General features: G+C 43.8%; 1 protein-coding gene across 1 annotated transcript in view; it reads left to right on the top strand.

Annotated features, from left to right (window-relative positions):
- Positions 1-27,860, top strand: part of CUX1 (cut like homeobox 1) — a 320,620-nt gene that overhangs the window by 290,474 nt on the left and 2,286 nt on the right. The window contains exons 15-22 of the mRNA XM_083172201.1: positions 4,630-4,766; positions 7,192-7,258; positions 7,642-7,748; positions 10,035-10,151; positions 11,164-11,247; positions 23,117-23,173; positions 24,912-24,992; positions 27,279-27,343. Of these exons, the coding sequence (XP_083028327.1) occupies positions 4,630-4,766; positions 7,192-7,258; positions 7,642-7,748; positions 10,035-10,151; positions 11,164-11,247; positions 23,117-23,173; positions 24,912-24,992; positions 27,279-27,343 (715 nt within the window). The remainder of the gene's footprint in view (positions 1-4,629; positions 4,767-7,191; positions 7,259-7,641; positions 7,749-10,034; positions 10,152-11,163; positions 11,248-23,116; positions 23,174-24,911; positions 24,993-27,278; positions 27,344-27,860) is intronic.

The following is a 27,860-nucleotide window of genomic DNA, read 5'->3' as shown; positions in this document are numbered from 1 at the left end:
CCACGGGCATCCGTGTCCCACAGTGGAGGGACTACCCCTGTCACTTGCTGCTTAGTGAATAGATACTGTGCGCATGCGTGCAGCATCTTTCCCAGAGACCGAGAGACTGGGGTTATGCTTGATAGACATTTGCCAGTTTAACGAGAGGCCTCTGACTAAGGTGTTATCTCATGCCATGAGTGTTGCACTAGTACCACCACCACCACACAAGAGGCTGCACATTAAGGGGGTTATTCTGGTTGATTCACAAGGCTGCCTTGTGAGGGGAGGGGTCCGAGAGGGGAGAGGGGGGGCAGGTACAGTTTACCCGGGCCTGTCAGGGGGGTCCTAGTCTGGACACACAGTTTTTTATTAATTTGGTGGCGAGTGCGCCGGAGTCAGCTGGTCAGCAGCGGCATTGGGAGTGTGGATATGGGTGGAAGTGGGGGCAGCAGCATCACAGAGATCCTTCTGAACGTTGTTCCGCTCTCCAACTCCAGGGCCTGCTGAGAGCCAGCCACGTGACTTGGGAGTTTACCGTGGCTTGGCGACAGGAGGATACTTAGGTAGTCTCTGGGTGCCAGGAGGAACTGGGTCAGAGAGAGGCCGCCTCATGTCGAAGTACCACCCACTCTGTAGAATCCAGCCCGCACCGCTCTCCACATTCCCATCCTAGCTGACACCAGCAGGTGCCAGTGCCATGTCTCCAGCCCAGTAATCCCAGACCTGGTTCCCCACCCATGTCCAAGTCACAGTTCCAAGGTGGGTGGCTGATTGCTCTGTGTCTGCTGCCTCCCTGCATGCTGCTGGGGCTGAGATCCGACTCTGGAAGTCAGCATCTAACTCCTGGCAGAGCATGTACTGTAACTCCATGACAATGAGCATGTTAACCCCTGGCAGAGCATGTAACCAGGGCCGTCTTAACAGTAGTGTGGGCCCCTGGGCAAAGCAATGCACTGGGACCCTTACCCATTCTCCCCTCCTAGGGGTGGGGGGTGCTATCAGCAGCAGCTTTGATGTCCCACGGGTGGCAGGGGGTGCTCTATCTTCCACTCAACATGTAGGACCTGGAGCAGTAACTTCTGCTAATTACTCCTTTACTGCACAGGTGGTGGGAGGGTGAACACTAACGTGTGGAAGGGGGCACTGAGCTGAATGAAGGGTCCCTTGTAAATGACTTCCAGGGAGTTAAGGGGTGTTTTATACGCAGGGGAGGGTTGGATAATGGAGTGGACTTAATATTCGTCATTTTCCGGTGGAAGGGCAGCTTGTTTGACTGCAGATATCGCCATTATCTGGAAATAGATTTCTTAGCCTTCAATAGTATAAAAACCTAGAGTCTCAAATTTTAGGAGGTGATGGGAACTTGGGGATCAGAGATCAGGAGCCAGAGCAATCCATTGACAAAAATATAAAACTACACCAGACGTTTGGAGCTGGAGCAGGGACCGGCTGCTGGAAGGCTGATATCTCTGGTTCTCGGCATGAAAGAGACAAGCTGCTAGTGTCCACAGAAAGGGGAGAGTCCCAGCTCTGGAATATTCTCTCAGAAAAACTCCCCGTCAGAGAGAACCTGAGAAATATTACTGGGAATTGCAATTAACAGGTCGGGGATGCGGTCATTTGGTCTACTGCATTATGGTCGACAGTCATTAGGTCGAATCCATTAGGTCGACATGCTAAAAGGTCGACATGACTCTAGGTCGACATGGGAAAAGGTCGACATGATTCTAGTTCGAAAGGTCATTAGTTCGACAGGTCATTAGTTCGACAAGGTCATTAGTTCGACATTGTCTATGTCGACATTCACAAGGTCGACATGGAGTTTTTCACTGTTTTTTGAGCCAACATGTGCCGACAGGCGGTATTTCATGCCCTACCATCCACTAGGGCGTGGTGGGAGAATAAAATAGTGTGCCGAGCGTAGCGAGGCACCGTGCCCGACGCATAGCGAGCGCAGCGAGCGATGCGAGGGGATGCAGTGCACTTTAAACTGTGTCCATGTCGACTGTGTTGACATTCAGGTAAAAAAACAGTGAAAAACCCCATGTCGACCTTGTGAATGTCGACATAGACAATGTCGAACTAATGACCTTGTCGAACTAATGACCTGTCGAACTAATGACCTTTCGACCTAGGATCATGTCGACCTTTTCTCATGTCGACCTAGAGTCATGTCGACCTTTTAGCATGTCGACCTAATGGATTCGACCTAATGACTTTCGACCATAATGCAATAGACCAAATGATCCCAACCCACAGGTCGGATGTGGACTGCTGCTTTGAAGTTGGATATCTCTAGATCCCCAGGGCCGATTTTCAAAATTCAGGTATCCCTGGAAACAGGGGATCCTCAGCTATCAAAATAGGACCCTTATATACCTGGGGCCCCTGGGCAAGTGCCCATTAAGCCCATACGAAAAGACGGCCCTGCATGTAACTCCTGGCAGAGCAGGTTAATTCCATGGCAAAGATCATGTTAACCTCTGGCAGAGAATGTTAATCCCATGGCAACAAGCATGTTAATGCAATGAGCATTACGGTGTGTGGAATAATGTGTAATGGGCATTAAGGCATTTGGTAAAATATATAATAAGTATTACGGTGTATGGCATAATGTGTACTTCCCACTATGGTGTGTGGCATAACGTGTAATGAGCATTATGGCATGTGGTATAATATATAATGGGTGTGTGACATGTGTAATAGGCATTACGGTGTAAATTTTTGTCCCTGTATCCACCTTGGAAGCAGTGGTGTAACAACGGGTCCGCAGAGTGTGTGGGGAGCTCCGTCCGTGGGGGCCCCAGGAAGTTGTTGTACAGAGGCCCAGGAATTCTCTTGGTGGAACTTCCACCAAACCCCGCGCCGGGTTTGGTAAACATCCATTCACATGCTGCGGGGAACACCCACATCTTTTGATGGTCGCCAAAAGATGTGGAAGGTGGACGCATATAAAAGTGACTTTCAAGTCACATACATATGCGTGCACGCTGGGACAGAAATGGACGCGCCATGGCCTCATTGGCATGAGAACACCCAGGTTCTCACCGGAATGCCCAGGAAATGCTTGGCATTCCCATATGCTAATAGGGCTGCCCAACGCCCCTCTCCACCCCCCTGCCCACTGTCCTGGGTGCGTGCACTCATGGCGAACAGTCTGTCTGTTCACCAGGTGCACACCATCGGTCCCCAGTGCGAACGGACTAGAATAACACCCTAAGTCTGCACATGCCAGTAAGACATCACTGACCAATATCGTGAATGATATCAGTCAGTGTGTATGCACAATATATCGTTATCCCATGGCGCCGCTGATATAGTTAAGTATGTCTGTGGCTGTGGGAATCGCCCAGTGTATACCCAGCATAAATTCTCTCTCTTCTTCCAGATTCATTTGAAACATCATACACCCTCTGTAATTCAGCAGACACATCCCTGTACACACAGGCGCTCCTGTACCCATCAGTCTGCTGGAGAGCTCTGGCCATTTTCTTGTAGCACAAATCCTTCTTCTTGTCCCCAGTGTTTCTTCCTTGGCGGGCAGAATGTAATGATGTTGGGTCCCCCTGGCCTGGTCTCATGGAAAATGTTCTTCAGGGTGATTGCCACCGTTTCAGGGAGATACTGCAGTTTTGTGCTGTTGTGTTCTTAGCAGAAGAACAGTAGTGGTGTCCTGGCATTTGAATTATTTAACCCAATACTTTCTCTAGGCCCTTTGCATTGTGTATTTGGTTTCATCTGTGCAGAGCACTTTATTCTACATGGCAGATACACCTTTGTCATTTCTGAGGAACTGCTGACATCTAGTGGTAGAAAATGTAACTGTCTGCTTTTTTTTCATGTCTATTTTTTATTTATTTTTTTGTACTGACCTATTTAACAAAATGTACATTAAACCTGTAAGTATTTTAATACTGAAGCTTATGATGCTGGTTATTTTGGTTGAGATTTCTGCCTGTTCTGGTATCCAGATGGTAGGTTGACACCATATAATCTACATGACTAAAAAGTCAAAACAAACAACATGTTGGCCTGGCAATGGTCGACTCGTGAAGAGGTTTCCTTACTTTTTCATACTTTACCCATCGGAGTACACGTGGATGGTAAAGTCTGCCACAGTAGCAGAGGGAGGCACCGATCCTGGAGCATGGCGATCGAAGTGGTACAGTTATTGGGGGTTCGTGTGCTCAAGTGTGTGACACTGACAGAACAAATGGTGAAAAAACTTATGATGACGCTGTTAACCTAATATACCAAATCCCAAAATTACCTCACAGTGTAATGGACAACACCACAGAGAACTACACTGAATGAATACACCGCTCACTGTACATACTGTATATCTGTGATTCTGATTGGTCAGCTGCTTTCAGTGTATCGCTCACTGTATATCTGTGATTCTGATTGGTCAGCTGCTTTCAGTGTACCGCTCACTGTACATACTGTATATCTGTGATTCTGATTGGTCAGCTGCTTTCAGTGTTTGCACAGAAGATGTCAGTCATAAAGAAACCAGCTGCATCTGTACTGTATACTTGCACTGTACTGTATGTAACCTGCACCTATACAGTGATTAGAGCAAATACATAGGATTATTTTTGCTCCATGTAAATGTGTTTTATGTTCTCCTTGTTATGTTTTCCACAGCTCGCAGTGCAGAGCTACAAATCCAGTTTACAGAAGCGGTATCTACAGTGTCCGACCAGAAGGACCTTATCTCCAGACTGGAGCATGACCTGAGTACCATCCAGTCCATGTCTTCAGTTCAGCGCCCAGATGCGGAGGTATAACAGGACTGTGCTGATGATTAAGCTTCATGCGAGCAGATGCACTAAGCTTCAAAAGTGATAAAATGGAGAGTGATAAACCACCAGCCAATCAGCTCCTACCTGCCATGTCCCAGACTTTGTTTGAAAAATGTCAGACAGGAGCTGATTGGTTGGTTGTTTATCACTCTCCATTTTATCACTTTTTAAAGCTTAGTGCATCTGGCCCTTGATCCCTGTTGGCTAAGAGCAATTACCATAGATAATGCAAGCCTTTACTCCACTATGGCCAACCTGTACATCTCTGTGGATTGTTATTTTGGAAGAGAAGTCAAATCTCTAAGTAGTACTTTGTTTTGCAAATGGCAGTAGATGTTTCCCATAGCGCTGGTGAAAATCATTACTCTTTATGGGCAAACCGTATGGTCTCAGGGCACGATTGCAGTAAAGAGAGGTAGAAATGTATGGTAGATATGAGCATGGGAACTTTGAATCATTGATGATATTCATGCAATACATAGAAACCCTACATAGGACAGCATGAAGTGATGCTAGGCCTTTGCTATTAGAGATACTACAGTGTGGCTGGGATGCGGTCATTTGGTCTACTGCATTATGGTCGACAGTCATTAGGTCGAATCCATTAGGTCGACATGCTAAAAGGTCGACATGACTCTAGGTCGACATGGGAAAAGGTCGACATGATTCTAGTTCGAAAGGTCATTAGTTCGACAGGTCATTAGTTCGACAAGGTCATTAGTTCGACATTGTCTATGTCGACATTCACAAGGTCGACATGGAGTTTTTCACTGTTTTTTGAGCCAACATGTGCCGACAGGCGGTATTTCATGCCCTACCATCCACTAGGGCGTGGTGGGAGAATAAAATAGTGTGCCGAGCGTAGCGAGGCACCGTGCCCGACGCATAGCGAGCGCAGCGAGCGATGCGAGGGGATGCAGTGCACTTTAAACTGTGTCCATGTCGACTGTGTTGACATTCAGGTAAAAAAACAGTGAAAAACCCCATGTCGACCTTGTGAATGTCGACATAGACAATGTCGAACTAATGACCTTGTCGAACTAATGACCTGTCGAACTAATGACCTTTCGACCTAGAATCATGTCGACCTAGAATCATGTCGACCTTTTAGCATGTCGACCTAATGGATTCGACCTAATGACTTTCTACCATAATGCAATAGACCAAATGATCCCAACCCGTGTGGCTATTATCTGATATTAGGCCTATTTATGGGATTCCATTGCCGCAAACCTCAACGGTCCCAAATTATTGGTGACCGTCCCAATTTGAGGGTTATTGTGTCCTTCCATCCTGAGTGGTACAGTGCTGTCACTTGTGTTCTAAAATAATTGGCAGCAGGAAGTGTCACTGTGTATGTCATCCGTTGAGCATGGGCGAGCACCGTTCTCTACCGGCTGCCCATATAGTGACTGGCTGTCAGTGTGCTGATTGGTGGATAGCTTTAGCCATTCATCAATTAGAATCCTGACATTATTTACTGTATAGAGCAGGGATGGGGAACCTTCGGCCCTCCAGCTGTTGTTAAACTACACATCCCATACTGCACTGCTACAGTTATGCTATTTGGCCATGCTAAAACTGTTGCAAGGCATGCTGGGATGCGTAGTTCAACAACAGCTGGAGGGCCGAAGGTTCCCCATCCCTGGTATAGAATCATGTTCAAAGACGGTGCGGGACCGCTGGAGGGTTATGTTTTCATTTCTTAATATATTCCTATAATTGCTTTATCCCAGGGCTTCGAATGTTCTTAAGATGGCCCTGTATTAGTGTTTCTGAAGATTGGGCTCGGAGCAAATCAAGTTTTAATTTGGGCGGCAGAAAATGACAAAGCCCCAAGCCCAATAATGATGTTGCCACTATGTCATAAGCTCAATGTGTTTTAATGGCTGCTATTGTAGAATAATTCCTTTGAAGTGCAAGTAGGACTGAACCAGTTAAAACCATAAGCAATAATTCATCAAAATAATTTTTTTGTTCAGGGTGCAGTATGCCAAATAATATGCACATGATACAAGTGTGCCAAGCTCTATGTAATAAGCCCCCAACAGCTCAGGACTTCTCTAATCATGTACAAGTGTACTTGGCTGTGTCAGCAGTTATCCTATCTGATGCCAACATCAGCTGCTGAGCGTACATGAGGACTGTGAGACACACTGCCCCATAGAGGTAGGGGAAAATATAATAAGCTGTATGTGGCCGATCTGTCATTGCTGGGTCATAAAAAGACACTATTCCAATCAACACCGCTTTATACCTTAGTAAGATATTAATGAATGGAATACGCTGTTGCCATTGGCGATGGTTATTTGTGTTGATGGTAATCTTTGTGTATCATTGTATGGTTATGTATCTTGTATGGCATGTTTGATTCCAAGTCTAATAATATTGCTTTGTTATTAAGGGAGCTGCGGTCACCAGTATGGAGAAGATCCCTGATCCTGTCAAAGAGGCCACTGCTCTTTTCTATGGTAAGCAAGAATGTAGGTGCCAAGGACAGAACTGAAACAGAACATTATTTCTTGTCAACTGCTTGTTTCTGTAAGACTACTGTATGCCAAACAAAGGTCTGCAGGGTACGTTATCTTAACCAGATCAACATTTCTATTGAGCCATTATCTATTAAACTCAGGACCAGTTTGACTTCTTGTTTTTCAAAATTGCAACAAGTGGTCCAACAGCTTTTCCACCATTAACATCATCCCTGGTAAAATGTAATAGTGAATTAAAAATGATAATTTATCTGGTTAGTTTTCATAGATTCAGTGTACTAAATGTTTTATGCACCATAACAGTATACATACAGTATGTATGTTTTTATGTAAGTCTTGCAATTTTCCTGTTGTATTATTAGGTTATTCTGCAAGTACTCCGATTCCTGAAGGACAGATGGATTCTCTCTTATCAATCATATCCAGTCAAAGAGAGCGCTTCAGAGCTAGAAATCAGGAATTGGAAGGGGTAGGTGGACCTATGTCTTTTTTTTTTCACTTCCCCACAAGTTACTTTAAAATATTTTTGTTTATAGGTGGGTGGCATAATCTGTAAGGTAACAAGACCTCTCACATGTGTACTGTTCTCTATTTCATTGTAACTTCCCACCAGAGCAGAGCAGGTACACCACTGCTTCCCATCATAGAGATTAGACTGTGCCTCACATCAGTCATACTGTCCCAACGTCGGCTGTAAGATGGCGGGGCTGGTGGAAACATGGTCAGCAATGAGTTCTAGCTGTGTTGAAATCTGTTCACACTGCACAGCTCAATGCCTGACCATGTTGCCTCCACTCCTGCCATCTTACAGCTTGTGTTGGGACCCTATAGCCATGCACACACGGGACTCAACCCCAGCGATTTTGTCTGAACCCAGTTTGTGTCAAGACGTAGTTAAGCCATCAGAGAGATGCTAACTACATCCTCCCAGCCCCTGGAGCCGCAGCCACACAGTGTAGCAGCAATATTCTTGCCTGTACTGACTATTTGGCAGGGCAATCGCGACGCTGTGGGGCCTCGCATCACTATTGCCTGCTGTGTAAACACGGGACAATTCAGGCAAACCTACTAAGCAATTTTGATAATTTAATCAAAATCGTTTAGAAGAATCATCTCGTGTGTGCACCCCTAAAGACTGATATGAGGTGCAGTGTAATGGCTGTAAGGGGAATCCGTCATATACATGTTCTGGACTGGTGGGAAATTTAGACTGAATTAGAAAACATTACACATGCGAGAGGTCTTGTTACCTTTCTTACTGAACAATCCTCATACTGTAGTTCAATTGTAGTTATTATTCCCTAGTTCATTCTTGAACAGTTTGTGTTCCTAAATGAACCGACTGATATAAGAAAATAAGTTATACAATATACAGTACTAAATGCATAGCTCAACGTTTTATACAACTTATGAACTTTAGATGCTGTTGATAGAATTTAATTCTTCAAGTTTTATACAGAATCAATTTAATGAAGAGCTTTAATTCTACCAGTTCACACAAACCTTTGCAGTGGTGCACATGTTCTAATATCTTCCTGTTCTGCAGCATTTGTTGCTACATGCCAGGAATACCCAGATATCTCTGTACCCAGAGCCCAGGACATGCACAGTGATTCTGTGGGTGACAGGTCTTGATTATTAACATAAGTATGTTTGTTAGATTTTATACAGCCATTTATGTCCGTGGATTCCATATACTGTGTGTATATATATATATATATATATATATATATATATATATATAGCATGTCCAAATATTTGAAACCGATATAAATTATGTTGGTTTTGACGGTGTAAAATCTATGGTGGTGAATAGGAATTCAATTGTAACTTGAATTCCTGTCCTTACACACAATGGGAGCAGCCATGAGAGTGTGGACAATTCCCTGGTGACACCCGTTTGTATAAAGTAATCTCACTAGAATCCCCAACATTCCATCTACTCCCCATTCCTTCCTACCAGGTTTCTCAAACAGACATTGCTCTGATATAATGCTGATACAGTGTGACAGAGCAGAACATAATTACTATCTTGCACTCAGAGTATACACCCAGCGGTGGATCTCCTGCTAGGCATGTGAGGCATGTGCCTAGGGGTGCCACTTGCTGGGGGGGAGGCACAGCAAGCTCCCATGCATAAGAGCCCTGCTAGACTACTGGCAGGATGAGGCCAGGTGATTCTTTATTTTTTCCTTACAACTTTTTTGTTTTATTGTGCTACTGGCAGGGGGTGGGGGTGCGATGGGCAGTACATTTTGGTGCCAGAGGTGGGGAAAGCTAGGGGGCTGTGGTTGAGGCTGCTTTAGTGGTTTGGAGGAATTGGAACCTGACAGACATAAAACAGGTAAAAGGGGCAGTGATGTGATGGAAGTGGCCTAGGGGCGGCCTCTCCTGTAAATTTGCCCCTGTATGTACCAAAACTATAATATAAATGCATAATATGCCCAGTTTTTTGTCATATTATTGTCAATTTAAATCTCATGTCAAAACGGCAGTGAATCTTCAGCTTGCAAAAGTCGCGGTTTATTAACTCCATCCCCATGTGCGTAATGCGTGCCATGTGTCTAATATTTATGCTGTGTTTCTGTATGTAAGGCTATGCAATTGTAAAGAACGAGAGTAATGTCAGTTTGCTGACAAGTAGTGAAGAGTCTTTATCCTGTTGTTTTCTTAATTTAGACTTCCAGCGATGTCAGTGACATTCCATGTGTACATTTTATTTCCATCAATTATCTTTGTTGTCTGTACCAAACAGGAGAACCGGATGATGCACCACACAATGCGCGCGCTGCAGAGTGAGCTGGATACCCTTAGAGCTGATAACATCAAGCTGTATGAGAAGATTAAGTTCCTGCAGAGCTATCCCGGCAGGGTGGGTTCTCTCTATATGTGTGTGTGCATTTAGCCACTATAGATATCATTCCATAATGAGCTGGGATCCGCTTTTGTCATTATCTAAGCTGCTTGTGTTTAAAATATAACAGCTAGGTCCCTCTCCATAAGGATACATGGAAATGAGGTAAAACCCTCGGAAATATATATTTTTAGCACATTTTCCCGTTAGTACATCTCGCCCTAGGGATATTAGATTTGCCATGTTTGCCAGCTACAATAGATAGGCTTTATTGTGGCATTATTATCTAGCCTCAACCTGAGTGATGCTAATCCCATGTTCTGATTGGCTGTATTCACTCTTGCTCACTTGGCTATCATTTGCTTTAGCATGACTCGTTTACTATATAATATAACGTCTATTATTTTATAAAACTTGAGTATTGGTCTCGGTCTTGCGCCGTGAATAGGACTGCAGCACCTCTATTAACCCCTCCTGTTAGTGAAGGGTTGGGGGAAGTACAGAAAGGAATATCATAGAGTGAGCTAGATGCTAAAATTAAAACTGAACCTAAAAGTACCACCCAGCAGATTATAGTACAATAAGATAAAGACACTATTATTTTGTTATAAAAGATGTCACATTCAATATTTCCTTCAAATGTCCGATATCGGCATCTATTCACATGAGACGCAGGATCCATTTTGCAGTAAAGTTGTTTATCCAAAAAATACCAACGCGTTTCGTCAAGCGACTTCATCAGGGGTATGGAAAAAAAAATCAAAACAAAATCAGGATATTGAAGAATGTTCTTTAAGGAGCAAATTCATAAAATCACATCAAATTCATGTGGTAGATTAACTACCTGGAGCAAAGTTGTAAAGGTCACAGATAGCGTTCCCCTTTTTAGAATAGGGTATCCGTCACAGTATAAGGGGTAACCACAGTAGGAGATGTTCCTTTCTCCACTCCAACCTGAGAATCTATTATTATATCTATTCCTTTATGCCTATTTACCATGGAGTGTATTGTCTCCCTTCCATCCCACCAGGGCGGTAAGAGCGATGACACTGAGCTCCGGTACTCTTCCCAATATGAGGAACGACTTGATCCATTCACATCATTTGGCAAGAAGGTAAGTTCTCATCACCATCTTCCATTATACAGTTGTCCAAATATCCCGTAGCTTGCAATATACCCAATACCCATGCACTGTAATGAGTAGAGACAGGATTATATGCAACAATTTTTTTTTTAAATATGCATGAAAAATACTTAAAATATGCATGAAAAGTGTTAAAATATGCTACATTAAATAATAAAAACAGTAATTTTTTTACTTATTTATTTAAAAATTAGCATACAATTAGTTGCAAATAAACCTCAAAAAATAGGCCCACAGCATCTGCAGGTGTCAGTATGCTGGCTGCTACAGCATACTGCAGCGTCCAAAGCTCTTCGTGCATCAACTACACGGACCCTCATCTCCAGCGCCGATGGATCACATGTCAGCATAGTGAGTGAAGCCGGCGCAGTGGAAGGCTTCCTCCTTGCTCCGCATACTCACTGTGACACGGCATTTCATCCGCATCAGGTGATGTCACAACCCTTCTGCCAGCCTCCTCTGCTGCAGAAGTCTTTCTCTTGGGGTAAAGACCCAGTCCAGGGGCAGGCAAAGGTTCAGGAGCTTCGTAATGGCATCCGCCCTGACTGATTTTTATCAACATGGATTGGCAGCCTAGAGCAGTCAGACATAGCATACATCCATAGCTGCACACTCTACCACTACCTGGCCAGCAGCAGCAGGGCAAAGCGGTGCAGTGACTCACGGATGGGAAGAGGGCGGGGTCTAAAATATGCACAATCACTAGATTTTAGGTAAAATATGCAATAATCAGTGAGAATGGGCAAATATGCAAATGCATATAATCCTGTCTCTAGTAATGAGGTATAATCAATACGAACTGCAGAAATGGTGATATAGAAGGAGAATATGCATTTACAGTGGATAATAAAATCTGGGGCATCCGTGAGTATTTACATTTTTTTTTATTTGACAGTATGTAGCAACCCAGATAAAGGTGTCCTACATGTGTAGGTCCAAGAGAGGAACTGTGATTCCTCTGAGCATCAAACGCATTGGGATTGGACAGTACAGATGGTGAAATGGTTAGCATTACTGCCTCACAGCACTGAGGTCATGGGTTCCATTCCCACCATGGCCCTAACTGTATGGAGTTTGTATATTCTCCCCGTGCTTGCGTGGGTTTCCTCCAAGTACTCTGGTTCCCTCCCACAGTCCAAAAATATACTGGTAGGTTAATTGGCTCCCAACAAAATGAACCCTAGAATTGATGTGTGTGTGTGTGTGTGTGTGTGTGTGTGTGTGTGTGTGTATGTGTATGTGGTAGGGAATATAGATTGTAAGCTCCACTGGGTCAGGGACTGATGTGGATGTTCAATTCTCTGTAAAGTGCTGCGGAATATGTGTGCGCTATATCAATAACGTAATAATAATACATTATATACTGTAGATGCCGATCTGATGCTAATGCATTATAGAATGTTTCCTTGGGGGTGGGGTTCTAATACAAGACCACTGACTGCTAGAGAGTAGGGTCCAATCCACCCGGGAGCTACTCCCCACAATGCAGTGTATAATTAAGGCTATTACAATCTTGTAACAGACAGGGGCATCAGCAAATTAAAGGATTTTAAGTGACAAGTATGGTGAATCTGTAAACTAGCACCGAATAGCCCAGGTCTGCTACCTGTATCCAACCTTTTTAGACAAGTATTGCATTGATGAGTCATCTATTCTACCTGAACAAGTATTCAAGCAATGGTGGAGAGTGGTGATCTATCAAATCACTAACCTACAGTATCAGCTCACATCTACTGTGCATGGAGTGGACATTGAGGCTGCTGGGTGTACAGTAGGTGCAGGGATGTGGCTTCTATGGGGCCAGAGGTGCCTACATGGCTGCCATTTCCCTGCATCAGGTATTGCTGCGGTACAGTGCCACTGCTGTCACTTTGACCTCTACACTGCTCCCATTGATTTAAGTTTTCCCTGTACCCTGCTGACCATTTGAACTGCACCGTTCCCCATGCTCTGCCTTGTATATTTGTTACGTATCTGCTTTGCACCCCTTGCTACGAGTCTTCCTTGTACCCTGATATCCCTACTGCCATTTTGCCCTGTATCCTACTTCCCCAGTTGCCACTCTGCCCTGTGCCCTGCCCCCCCTCTGCTGCTATGCTGCCCTGTACCCTGCTGACCTTGCTGCCACTTAGACCTGTACCCTTCACCCCCTGCATTTTCCTCTTAAATGCCATATTTTGATCAGAAACACCCACTCTGTATACTATGTAACTGCAGGAGTCCATGAGGTAGAAGCTGACACAGAACAGCACCACGCCAGCTGATGTTCCATCTCTGTAAATGTAGGGTGGCTCTCAAATGTCAGTCCTGTGGCATGTTGCAGAGATCTTCCTATGGGTAGAAGAAGTGACATCTTACCATTCAAATAAGCAAATTTCCCTGTAGAAAGGGGACGGGAATTCAAATAATAACAATAATACTTATTTTTATCGAGCTCTCTTTTTTTTTTTTTTAAGTACTCCAAGTGCTTAACAGATTTCTCAAAATACAGTACAGAAACAATAAAGTATACAAAAGCTTTTCATAAAATTGAGAGCATACTCTCAAACTGTGCGGGGAAACGAGTCTTAAGGAGCTGATACACGGTCCGTTGTGTAGGGCTCCGTTCTGTACTATGCGATGCGCGCTCCCGCGCATCACATAGTACGGTACAAAAAGTATGTGCTGCACATACTTTTTGTACTAGGTACACATCGGAACGGATCGCAGTGCATGCACACTGCATGCACTAGGGATGCGATCCGATCCGATGTGTACTTTAAAAGTACAGAACGGACCGAAAAAACGCATTGCTAAAAGCTTGACCCCCAGATGAATTATGGGAAATTCTAGTTGTTAGAATTGGGCATGTTGGTTAGCAGTCTGGCAGCTGCGTCTTGTACCCACTGTTGTTGCCATATTAATTGGCTTGCGGAGAAATTAAATATTATCTTGATACTATCATGTAATGTAGTTATATACACTGTAAGCAGTACAATTATTTCAGAATCAGAATTGCTGGGAGACCAAGGTAGAGGGCATTGCAGTACAGATACTGCAATGATACAAATGCAAGTATAACTTATTGCCAGATCTTCTGAGGGAGTTAAGTATTTCATACTGGCTATTTTCTTCCTGAGATTAAATAATCAGGGAGTACATGCAGCCTGGTTCTCTTTAGGCTATATGATTAGGGGAAGTAAAGGTAGCTGATTTCATTTTCATGCCTTCCAACATTTTGAATAATCAAATAGGGACTCCTACGTGTGGCTAAGCTGCGCAAAACTGAAACGGGGGTGTGGCCTCTGCAAAGTGGCCATTTCCATCACTGAGGTCATACACGCACAGCCTCTCTATCTCCCATGAATAGACTCTGGAGGGTATTCAATCCGATGCAGATTTTTCTCCAGGTGAAAAATCTGCCATTTTGTGTTTTTTGGCCGGATTCGATACGCCATATTTAATTCCAGTGCTGATTTTTCGCCTGGGCGAAAAATCCAGCATCCGCGAAAACCATGTGGATCAGTGAAATTGCCATGAATTCACATAATTTGGCCAATTCACTCCAGTTTTTGCGACCATTGTCACCCATCCCGATTCACCCCAAAGAAAGAGTGAACGGCATTGGGGAAAACGGACTCAAAAACGGCTGAAAATGTCCGTGATTGAATACTCATCGTCAAATTATTGCCGATTTTTCCCCTGGCCAGGAAATTCGGCCAGGATTGAATACCCCATTCTGTGCGCATGTGTGACATGTCACGCCCAGTCGCTGCCTTTTAGTGATACTACCACATCCATTTTCAGTTATTCAGGGTGGGATTTACTAACCTTGAAAGTGCTGCCAAAACTCCAAAAATTCAGTTTTTGGAGTTTTGACCACATTTCAAAATTAACCAAGCTCCAGAAGGGTGTGGTATGACCCTCCAACATCAGACTCCCGACTGCTGTGTCCTTGACAGGGGGGCGAGAACTACGAAGCCCCTTGCAGGCTCGCCACGCTGCGGGCTCAGTTGATCACTGCGCTCACCACAGGTCCTATTCTCTCTCTATAGGGGTCTAGACCACACATGGGAGATTAGCCCCTGTCAGTCGGGATCCTGACTGCTGGGCATTTAACAGTCGAGATTCTGATGTCGGACCATCTTTGGATGGTGATACCTGTTAGAAGCCATCCAGGATATTCTTCAGTCCATGTGCTCAGCCTCTTCACACTCCCAGCTCTTCTTAGCTTCTGGCTTTAAGACTTTCTTTACTTTAAAAATTGAAGAAACTCCATTATTAGGGGTAAATTTACAAAAGTGGAAGTTTTTAGAAATTAGAGCTGTTGCTCATAGTAACCAATCAGATTCTGATTTATTATTTATCTAGCACCTCCTAGAAGGTAAAAAATAGAAAGCGAGATGTACTAAGCCTGGAAAATGATAAAATAGGGAGTAAACCGCCAACCAATCTGCTTCTATCTCTCATTTTTTAGACACCACCTGTAGCATGGCAGTTAGAGGGCTGATTGGCTGATGGTTTATCACTCTCCATTTTATCACTTTTTTTAAGCTTAGATCTGGCCCAGAATCTGATAGGTTGCTATGGGCAACATCTTTCACTTCTGAAAAGTCACACTTTAGTAAATGTACCCCTTTCTGTTCCTATGTTTATTGTCATCTCCTGTATGCTGGCCCTTCTCACCTCTGTTACATAGGCCAAAAAAAACTGAATATTGGATATTATCCTTTAAAGATGGGTGGTTTGCGAACTAAACGGATCTTTTGGACAGATGTAAGAGCGAGTGAGCCACCGATAGTGAGCCGCCGATCAGTTTCGTTTTTCATTACAATGCATTTGCCTGAGCTCAGCAGTGCCACCTGTGGGAGCTGAGATGTACTAACTCTGGAGACAGAGTACAGTGCTGCGACTGCAAGTGAAAGAAAGAATAACAAGGCTGCTGCTGCTAGGGATGGCCATCGGTGCAGACGCCATCTATGGTTGCCATGGATGGCGATTCTGCACCCAGCCATCAATCAGTGTTTTACTCCGTCAAATTAGCAGTGAGCCGAGGACTCGCCTAAAAGATCTGGATCTTTTCACTGAGTGGTCCGCTGGAGCCCGGCTCGCCTTAGTGACCCATTTTGCCCATCTCTATCTTGGTTTTCCAGGACAGTGCAGGGCTTCCCAGTCAGGATAGAGCTAGTATGGGCTATCAGACTAATGAAATGACTCATTACTGTGCATGTTTCCCTGCTCTCTCACTTCTGCTGATTTAACATATGCTTTTTTTTTTTCAAAATAGTTGTACCAGCCGCCATGAGGCCAGAGCAGGGCCTCGCTGGTTGGCTGCAGGTGTCACATGTCCAGTGCTTTCCTCAGACATATGGAGCTGGTAACTGTGAAGAATCCAGCGAATCCCACTTAGTACTAGAAGAGGAGACAAAGAATGATAGGTTGCTGATGAACAGCATTGTGCATCTTTATAATATACTGTGATACTGAATACAACCACTTACCTAATAATGAAATGAACCGCTGTGTAGCTTGTTCTCTACCTTTATACACAGTAATCCTATGAAATGGTTACTACACCTATCTGCTGAAGTCTATCAGCATTGGGGTTTCTGGCAACATGGCCTGGTGTGCCTACACTGAGTATCCCAAGCACCCCCCTCGTGCTTTTTTTTTTTTTGACAATGAAGATACAAATATATTTAAGTAATATTCCTATATAACAAATATATTTAAGTTTAATTTCAGAAACAGAGAGAAATATTAACTATAATTTCTAGATTACATCAAACACAAAGGGGAAAAAAGTGGGAAGGAGATATTAGGTTGGGGGAATGACAAGACAAGACAAGTTTTTAAAAGTTTTTAGAACTTTAGGGTCTATATTTATTCAAATTTTTTTTTCAACCCCCCTCGTGCTTATGAGACCCATATCTTACTAGAGACAGCTCCTTCTTAGGAGCGAGTGGCTCTCTGTGACAATTAATCTGCAGTGGCCGCAATCCCTTTCCCATGACACTGACACACACTCACTGATGTATTAAGCGTGGTGAAGTGATAAAGAGGAAGGTGGATAACATACTATGCCAAGCTGCTCCTAACTGTCAGTTTTCACACAGTGGGGCAGATGTATGAACCAGCGTTAAGTGCAGAAATAGACTTAACGCTGGTTAACTGGGGGGGACTTATGATATCCCTAATGTATTACTAGCACACCTAACGTGTGCGCTAGTGACAGCCCGCCGAGTTACGCTCGGCTGGACTGTCCCCTGTAATTCCCCCCAGTGTATTAACAGCCACCCAGGCATTAATTTGCCCTGGCCGCTGGAGATCTCGTGGTTTTAGCGAGATCTCGCGCATGCCCAGAAAGCCGGGCGGGGGGGGGAGCCGCGAGTGCACATGCGTGGGGCGCCGGGGGAGCCGATAAGGAGAGACGTTCACGCTGGGCATAACGGCTCTCCTTATCGGCTTTGGGGTGCCTATAACGTTTGCCCGCTTCTCCACATTATGATGGAGAAGCGGGACTCGTTATTTAAAAAACGTTATAGGCAGATTGATACATCTGCCCCATTGTCTGTAATTGTCAGTTAGGGGCTGATGAATTATCACCTTCCACTTTACCACCACTTGCCCTCTGACTATATCTAGCAAACGCTCAATGATATCACCACTATAGTGTTATTGCAGGTAATATATCAAGCAGTTATGCGGGTTGTGTGTTACACTAATTAAGCATGACCCTTATATAGTAACGTAGGTCATTTCAGGACAAGGATACTCCCATATCTGACCATCTGTGTGCGCCCAGAAGGTAATGAAATTGATTGGCAGAGGTTGGGATTTGATGGATGCTTGCACAAACCCAATCATAATATGCAAGTAGTTTATAGATCTTTTGCTGCGTTGGAAATGAACCTGCAGATTTACTTTGTGGTCTGGATGTTTCTGACATCATAAAACCACAGGATACTTCCGAACAGACATTTTGATGGAATATGTTTTCCGAGATTTGCGTAAAGAAGACATTTGTCTTTCCATACGCACGGTAAAAGCTTTTCCTTTACCCTTTTATGGTTGTTTATTGATTGTTGCAATTACAATGTTATTTACTAGGTTTTTTATTTTTTTCAGTTAGCCAATGAATTTTCTCAACCTGGTCTGGCACACACAGCGCCTGATGCTATTGCTGCAGCGGGCGAGCTTTGCTTGTGGTTTGCCACACAATCGTGAAGGAATAACAGAGTGCTTTAAGTGATTTTTATTTTACATTGTCCTCTGGTCAGGATAAGAAGCCTTTCCAGGCCTGGGTTATAAATTACAAAATAAACCTTTTGATCTGTTAACCTGTAAATTTATAGTACAAAAACTATTTGTTTCTTTTTGACGCTGTAAAAATATTAACCTTGCCCTATTATGGGCACTTACAGATACAGACTGGGCTTAGAAGCAGCCCATTTACTGTGTGTGAAATGTGGTCTCAACTCGAAGGGAATGTCACATGGGCATGGCCACACCCTGTTTCTCTGTATATCAGGCAGCTGATCAGAGCAGGGGTCAGGGGTGGATTTAAGGGGGGGGGGGAACGGGGCGGTCGCGCCCCCCCCCCCCCCCCCTAGGCCAGTGGAATCACTGGGGGGGGGGGGCGCGAGGGGTATACGCCTCACTGCTACCGGCCACATCTGCACCCGCACCTACTAAGTAATGATTGTAGTGATGATGGGGAGGTGATAACGCCGCCTTTCTCACCCAGTAACTGATATAGCGGGGCTTTCTCTCCCTATCCTGCCGTCCTATTGGCTGGTGGTCTGTAAATTAGGTGGTTTGCCACCCTGATTGCTCACAGACAGTGTGGGGTGGGCTGTGTCTGCAGCACTGCCCAGCGGGCACACGGTGGGTGCGTGCCCATTGTGTGCCCGGTTTCAGGATGAAGTCGCCTGATGAGCGGGAGCAGCCAGAGCCTGGAGCTCCCTTGTGTGTGCACTGTCCGGCTGCTGGTGTTTCCGGCTGCACATACAGTGTTTGCGCAATGCAGACCCCCATGCAGGGTTTTTTCTTTTACATTTAGTATTGTTTTTTTTATTATTATTATTATTATTTGGGGAGGGCAGTCTTGCAATGGGAGGAGTCAAGAATGGGAAGGGGAGGAGTCAGAACTGGAGGGGGGGGGTCAAGTTTAAACAGTAAACCGCCCCCCCATGAAGAGAAGTCTAGATCCACCACTGGCAGGGGTGCCATGAGAGGGGGGGAGGGGGTAGTAATTACCTTGGCCCAGGCCTGACAGAGGGGCAAAGTCGGGGCCATGGTTCGCTCCTGTTACCTGGAAGCAGAAGTTGCACCAGATGCTCTCCTCAGCCCAGCACACGCTGCTGTGAGCTGGAGTGCAGTGTGGCCAGGAAGGCACTTAAAGTACAATTTTTTCTGTATTTTATTTTAAGGATGCATGCCCATGCCTCCCAGGATTAGGCCACACCCCCAGAGAAATACCTGGGCCCAGCCTGGCTCTACTGTCCTGGATCAGAATGCCAGGAAGTGGAGCTGTTTGGACAGCCCCCGTGTGTGAGCCAACCTATGTTTCGGTGCTACCGTATCTGACCCATCAGGCCATTGACCCTTCTGGCCTTTGCAAGAAATGCCAGATGGTCATTCCGGCCCAGGGCACTTACCATTTGAATGATACAGAATATGCTAGCTGTATGCTACTGCCAGAATAGATATTGGGGGAGATCTTTCAAACTTTGGTGATAGACAAAATAATAATCCATCAGCTCCGGACTGTAATTTTCCAAACACAGCCCATACAATGACAGAAGCTGACTGGTTTGTACTTTATCTCCAAATGTCTAATTCTTATTCTTGGGCCGGAAGTGTCATTTATATTGTCCAATTCCTATAATAATATTTGTCCTCCTCCCAATTTAACTTACACATATCCAGCTGAATGAAGCATATGTACATTCTAACAAGGGTCATACAAATCTGCATGTAACATAGCATATTCCTGCCAATATACTAATCTTGTGTATTTCAAGATGACTCCAGTTTTGGATTAGTGGATTATGTGTCCGGTTTATGTCAGTCACAGCTGCACCCAGATAAGTACAGGAAAAGTGTAACATTTTATACTAGCGAAAAATCTATCCACAAAATTAGCCCATTCAATTGTGCCCACAAAAAGTACTTGCCATGTAGAAAGCCTTGTTCAATAAATGTGGTGAATCTGTCATCTACTGATCGGAGCTGCTTTGCTCATACTGAGAGTATTGTGTGTACTCGCTCTGGTCCTCATTCACCACATGTGATGTGGCTATTGGTGGGAGTGTAACCATCTCCATTCAATTGATGGGCTCAGTGGAAAAGAGGCATATCTCTCATCTATGTTGATTATGAATTTTTGCTGCCATCCAATGTCTTCTCCACCGCCTACTGACAAAATGACAAGGTTACAAATGATATCCGATGTTCTGGATGCTGGCGGTCTAAAGACTGACCCCGACGTCCTGATACAGGAGCTCCGCATGTAACCTATCCCTCTCCCCCCACCCCCAACCCTCCCATATCCCGCAATCTAACCCTAATACCGCCCATACACGGAGCAATAACTAGATCGCATCACATCTAGTTCAATACGCATGTGATGGGCTAAAGCACCATGCGTTTTGAACTAGATGCAATGATGTGCGATGGGATGAGCACAGGAGCATGCATCCCATCGCACCTGTCCGTCGCACTGTGTATGGGCAGCATATAACCCCCCTTCGCCTTGCAGCCTAACCCTAAGCTCCACTTGTAAATGCCTGAACCTAACCCCACTGCCACAACCTAAATCATTAGCACTTAAAAAAAAAATCACCTTCCCACCAACTAACCCCATAATTAAATGATTTTATTTAATACAGATACACCACTTTGCAATGTTAGCTGGGATCAACCCCACATTAATAAGCCGCATATATTAACCCCACATTAATAAGCCGCATATATTAGTACAGCAGTCACAATTCTTTTCTACCTCCACTATATTGCTTTAATAACCCCAACACCCATCCTACATTATAGTATATTATTACCAATCATACAACTTCCGTGTGACCTCCCTGCCCACTCCTCATCCATCCCTCTCTCCCACAACTGCCATAGTAGCGAGCGTTTCCTACATGCATATGTTGTCTTTTGGCCACAGGTTGCCTCCAACAGACAGCAGGAGTGCGGTAGCCGTGGAGGAGGCTTGTCCGCTCAGCTCTCATTGTAGAATGACCTCGGTGATTTCCCTGACCGATATCTCAGTGGCCTAGTAGAAAACCTGCCTTAGTCATGAATTTAGGCCCTTATTCAGATCTGATCGCAGTACAAATTTGTTCTCAAAATGGTCAAAACCATGTGCACTGCAGGTGGGGCAGATGTAACATGTGCAGAGAGAGTTACATTTGGGTGGTGTGTGTTGAAAAATAATGCAGCAATATTTACCCTGCACAGAAACAAATTAACTCACCCTAATGTAACTCCCTCCATACATGTTATATCTGCCCCACCTGCAGTGCACATGGTTTTGCCCATTTTGAGAACAAATTTGTACTGCGATCATATCTGAATAAGAGCCTTAGTTTCTTCAAAGTTCATATACATCCTATTATCAGTGTTGGAATGAACCTAATTAATACATTACAAGCACATATATAAAATGTTAATGCAAGGATTTGACTAATGACTGTCATACCCAAGGCTGAAAAAAAGACAGTTTAACCATAGAAAGAGATTCTTCACTGAAATATATTGTACACATGGGTATTAACGTGTAAACTGAATTTTATCTAAACCCAGTCAGTGTCCTTTGATTCTGATAGCCAACGAAGATAATATACAGTACACAAATGGACTTGTACAAGGACATTTTCTGACAATCATTTACTTTGCAGAACCATCCGCCCACACAGTTACTGTACACTATAGAAAGAACCAGAGGCTACGTTTGTGCAGTTTTTTTACTTGGTTCTCAATCATGATGCATATTCTAGCCTACTCTCCCTTACTACAGCTCTCTCCTACTCAGTGGCCATCTATACCGGCAGCTCTTTTCACTCGTAATTGTTCATCTCTACCAACTGCAGCCATCCCTACTAGTGCACAGACAACTACTTTGCTTTCCTACATCATACTTGCCTACTTTTGAAAACTAGTTTCTGGGAGTTTATAGTTGGCAGTTAAATTTTATACAGTGCCCCATTGAGGGGCGTGTCGTGCTCCACCCAAAGGGCGTGTCTAGTTCCATATAAGGAGAGATTGGGAACATGGCACCTAGAAGCGTGGGTGTGTACTGCTACTGTACATCTGAGAGGAATATTTTAAAATTACTTAGATCCAAATGTAGATGAGCCCCAAAGCAGTTAGTAAGAGCTACTACACTTGGTAAAGTGCTGGGAAAAGGTGCTGATGATTCAATGTAAATGTATCTATCTCTCATTCCTTTTTTTCCCCAAAAATGTTAGTGTAATGTGGGCCAGGTAAAATGAGGGAGATTGCTAGACTAATGAGGGAGAGAGTGAGATTGCTGCTATTTCAGAGAGTCAGAATGCAGGAGGGTAGGTAACTATGCCCTACATACTGTATCAGCTGTGCCGAGCTTTGTGGTGATAATTGTCACCTGTGTTCTGTTTTATTTTTTCAGTTACTATAATGTTATTTTCGGTGTACCCTGTATTGTTCTAATGTATGCGGTGCTGCGAACCTCTTGTGGCATCTTATAAATACAATAGTATCGGTGCACACGTTTGCTGTTACTACTTCTCCCTGATAACACCACATATTACATTTACTCTACCGTTAATTAGATACACGATGTCTGACCTTGTTTGCTTATCCATTGCAGGAGCGCCAGCGGAAGTATCTCAGCCTAAGTCCATGGGATAAAGCCACCCTTAGCATGGTAATTACCTGCATGTTCTCACGTGTACAGTTTCTTTCTAAGGTGTGAAGACTTTGTAGAGGGTCCAGCAAATTAATTAAAATATTTGATAAATATCACCTTACACTGAGTTTTGCATTCATTGGATTTTTGAGTTTACCAGAACAACTGAGAATAATTAGGTTTGTGGAGTTCATTTTTCTGGGAATTGTTATTGACTCTTCTTGTCCATTTCCCATTAAATGGCAATTATTACATTGTGATACTGTAGTTTATAGGATAAATAAGAAGTCTGCGAGAAGTTTATGTATACAGGAAAGAATGTCAAGGTTATTTTAAATCCACAGGTGGTGTATAATATCTACACCAATGCTTCCTAAATCCAGTCCTCAGGCCACCGTAACAATGCCCATTAATCCATATATTGTAGATGGATCCCGGGAGTTGTTAGGACGGACTGACACGACTTACAGGATCCACAGGGGTTGCTAATTATTTTACTTCCGATTCTGTGAGGAGACCTGGAAAACATGCTCTGTTAGGTTGCCCTCAGGACTGGATTTGTGAAACACTGCCTCATGCTATATAAATGTTTATAATGTTAATTGCAATAATTCTACTGATAAGAAATGTAAGTATAGACAACCATTAATCTGATATATATATATATATATATATATATGTATATGTATATATATATTTATTATAACTGCATGTAATGCTTAGTGATAATAATGATCATATACTGTAAATATATGATAATATACAGCTTAAATCACAAACATTCATGATTAGTGAAGCTGTATCCGAGTCTTAATGAAAAACCTCCAAGATTCAAATTGTAAAGTTGACAACATAATTGACCAATGTTGATTAATGTCACATTGATTTCTGCATGTTTCTGTTTGCATAATTTATTACTATTATTATTATTATTATTATTATTATTATAGCTTTAGGGTGGTTAGTGTTGATGTACATAATGAAGGAAGAACATTGTTTGGTGTCCCTTCATATTCTGCTACCCAGTGAATACAAGACCTGCACTGCAACCCAGAGTAAGAGTGCAGAGTTGTTGGCATTATGGGTAGAGATACCACAGCCAATGCACGGAATGATGAGGGATGGGTGTGTGGTCTTGGTTCACCTAATGATTGCACTGTCCCTGGTAGACAGTATTGTACATTTTCCTTGCATTAGTAAATATAATGCAGCATATCCCAAATTTGAATATAGTTACTGCTTATGATCTCTCCAGCCAAGACATGACCAGGTTCCCAAAGCCACGTATATATGTAAGGGCCCTGTGTACTGGCCAATAGAAGAATGGGAAAGACCAGGAGGACAGGGTTCCCTCAGCTGGGTCACAATAGCACTACACCTATGATAGTTACGGCATTGGCCACACCCCTTTCTAGTAGGTATTTTTTTAACACAGCAGAATTTCCTGTCTCTGCTATAGTAATGACATGCAGCACAAATGCTTCACCAGAAGAAGAAGGGTTTAGTCAATAATATAAATGGTGGAGTATGGTCATGCAGCTGTGTTTAAGATTTTTTTTGCCCCCAATTTCCAGTGTCCCTCCTCATTCCAACCTGGAGCCACACAGAAATACCAGTCAGCAATGGCAGCTTTAGGGTTGGAGACTGAAAAGGCTTTTACCCTACAGTATACACATCCTTTCTCCACTAGCAGCTCCTCCTTATGTACAATTTGTGCTCAGTGATTCACATGTTTGTTTGTTTTTTTCATATATAGGGAAGACTCATCCTATCAAATAAGATGGCCCGAACAATTGCATTTTTCTATACTCTGTTCCTGCATTGTCTCGTTTTCCTGGTAAGTGACTTGATAAAGGATAGAAACTGCTCAGAATTGGAACTTCTCTGTGTAGCTCCTGGAGACTTGACCAGTACAAATTAACGACCCTTACTCCCCATAGACACTAATGATTTCAGTATATACACCAAAAGTAGAGTAGTTTGTGCTAATGTGTCCCCCTAATATATATTATGGTCTACTGTGTCTAAGTCGACTGTCAAAAGGTCAACCATTATTGCTCAACAGTCAGAAGGTAGACATACTTGTTCATACTTTACATTCCATGTGCGCATAGATTTAGATTATAATAGTGTGGCAAGCGCAGCCAGGCACCGTACCCAAAACATGGCGAGCACAGCAGTACACTTATACTATGTCCCTGTGAACCTATGTTGATATAGACGCCAAAAAAATTGAGAAAAATCATGTCGACCTTTTTCCATGTCAACCCTTTTCCGCGTCTGCCTGTTCCCGCGTCAACTTTTTCCCTGTGTTAACCTTTTTCCCCGCGTCAACCTTTTCAGCATGTCAACTTTTTGAGTGTGTCAACCTTTTGACTTCTGACCTAGACCCTGTAGACCCAATATACCATAACTATATATTTGCAGTTTTGTGTAGCCAATGTTGTTAAGAATAAAATCATTTGACGAATGGAATAATAAAGTAGTGATATTGGTGATACAAAGCAGCATATCATGGTAACATAGAACAAATGTAACAATCATTACTGCTGTTTGTTAGTCTGCACCCTTGTTGGAGTATATAAACATAGCGGTAAACACAGGGTCTATTTGTCAGCATGTAAAAATTACTCATTGAAGTAAATCAGATGTCAGCATTGAAGACCAAAGTGCACAAACTAATTGCTATGACCCTCCAAGATCAAAATAGTAGTAGTAGGAATTGAAGGAACAGTTTATTAAGGGCCAGCTGATGACCTCAGATTAACTAAGAGGCCTACAGTATTTACTAAGTCTTGGAGAGCGATAAAGTGGATGGAGATCCTGTAATTTTTCAAACACAGAACCCCATTTATTAACAATGCATCCTTTCAGTATTCAGCAAGTTATAGATGGCGAGAGCAGTACGGTTCCCATACCATTCATGCCTTACTAGGTGAGGAAATAGACCCTAAATGGGACCATCATCAATTATCGTGGGAGTTGGACCTGGGAAATACCCTGGATAGTGAAGACTAGTCAGAAATCTTGGACAATGCCGCTTAGTTATGTTTATGTTAAGATTAAGGAAAATATCTCTAAATTAGTATACCGTTGGTACTATGGGATCAGTATGAAATCCCGGCGGTCTGAATACCAACGGTCGAAATACCGACACCGGAATCTCGACTGCCGCAATGCCGACAAGGGGGAGCGTAGATCGCCCCCTGGGGACTCTCCACGCAGCGGGCCCAGTGCCTTGCTACGCTCGGCACACAATTTTAATCTCCCTCTGTGGGTGCCGTGGACACCCATAGCCTATGGGCTTCTACCGCGACCCACCGCCACCCCGCACCAACCCCGTCGCCCCTGCATCGACCCCCCCCTCACCTGTGTCCGGGCAGCATAGTGCTGTGCTGCCTGGACCTGTGACCTCCTCCTCCCTGCACTATGATCCTCTTCCGGGTGCAGGGAGGAGGAGAGCCAGCCCCCCCGCAGCAGCAGCAACACCGGGTAAGGGAGGGAGGGGGGAGGTGCCGGGTCCCAATGGGACCCGCTGTCTCTCACCGCAAAGGACAGCTCTTAATGCAAGAGCTGTCCTTTGCCATAATTATAGCATATGTTAGAGCATATGTGATAATTATGTAGGTGATGGGGGCTATGTGCTGCGGTAAGGGGGCGTGGATGTTAGAGCATTCCCCCCTAAGTCTTTCCATTCCCTGAAAAGCTTCAGCAAATTGTCTTTGCTATGACTTGTCAAAAATGCTAACTGGAGAAACCCCATCCTGTCACATATTTGGTATGTGTGTTACTGCAGGACAAAACAACGTTTCAGACATATCCCGAGGAAAGCGTAAAACCTGAAACGTCGAACTGCCATGGTTGCTGGGGTCAGTGGAACTAGCTCTTTAGACACAGTTTCCAGCACCAACATGCCCCCCCCCCCCCCCTCCCAATCCCATATCCTAGTATTCCCTGCTCAGTTACCACCCATAGAAACTGCATGGATCTTGAAACAATTAGGACCTGCTTCTCTCAGCAGGAATCACCTCCTTTGTGCTTTATTGATATCAATAAGAGAATATTAATGAATCTGAAATGCAGATCATGTTAAAGTATAATATCCATTCATTTGTTTTATTAGGTTCTATACAAAACAGCTTGGAGTGAAAGCGTGGAAAGAGATTGTGCTGCCTACTGCGCTAAAAAGTATGTATATAATTGTATGTTTCAGATTGCTGTTATCTACCAGGCTGTTGGTGATCGAAGCAAACATGTTCCCCTTAGTAGTCTGTATAGAAAGTTATCTCCTTATTGCATAAGGAATAACGTTCTCCATTGCTGGTCTATATCAAACAGAGGTATCCTCATGGGCGTAGTGCCTTTTGGTTAACTTAGAGATTTGGTGCGTTATCTTAGAGCTCATCCATGTAAGTTACTATTATTATTTATGTGGTGCCACAAAGGTTCCACAGCACCTAACAAAGTACATAAACAAATGGGAAAAACAAGAAAACAGTGACTTATAGTAAAAGACAATGTAGGACAAGTACATGATATAAAAGTATTGCTGCATCAGTGGTCATAGCACGAGGGTTAGGTAATACCAATGTGGCCCCGCTGTACTACAGCACTTAGGTGCTGCCCAGTCTATTTCTACTTTCAATGCCGTACATCGAGATCGAATTGGGATCGGGTGTGGGCAAACATTCTCATTGACTTGCAA

Source organism: Crinia signifera, chromosome 2 (genome assembly GCF_055691185.1).
Source record: "Crinia signifera chromosome 2, ASM5569118v1, whole genome shotgun sequence".
NCBI lineage: Eukaryota > Metazoa > Chordata > Amphibia > Anura > Myobatrachidae > Crinia > Crinia signifera.
Note: the sequence above shows the minus strand (reverse complement) of the source record. Positions and strands in the feature narration are given on the sequence as shown.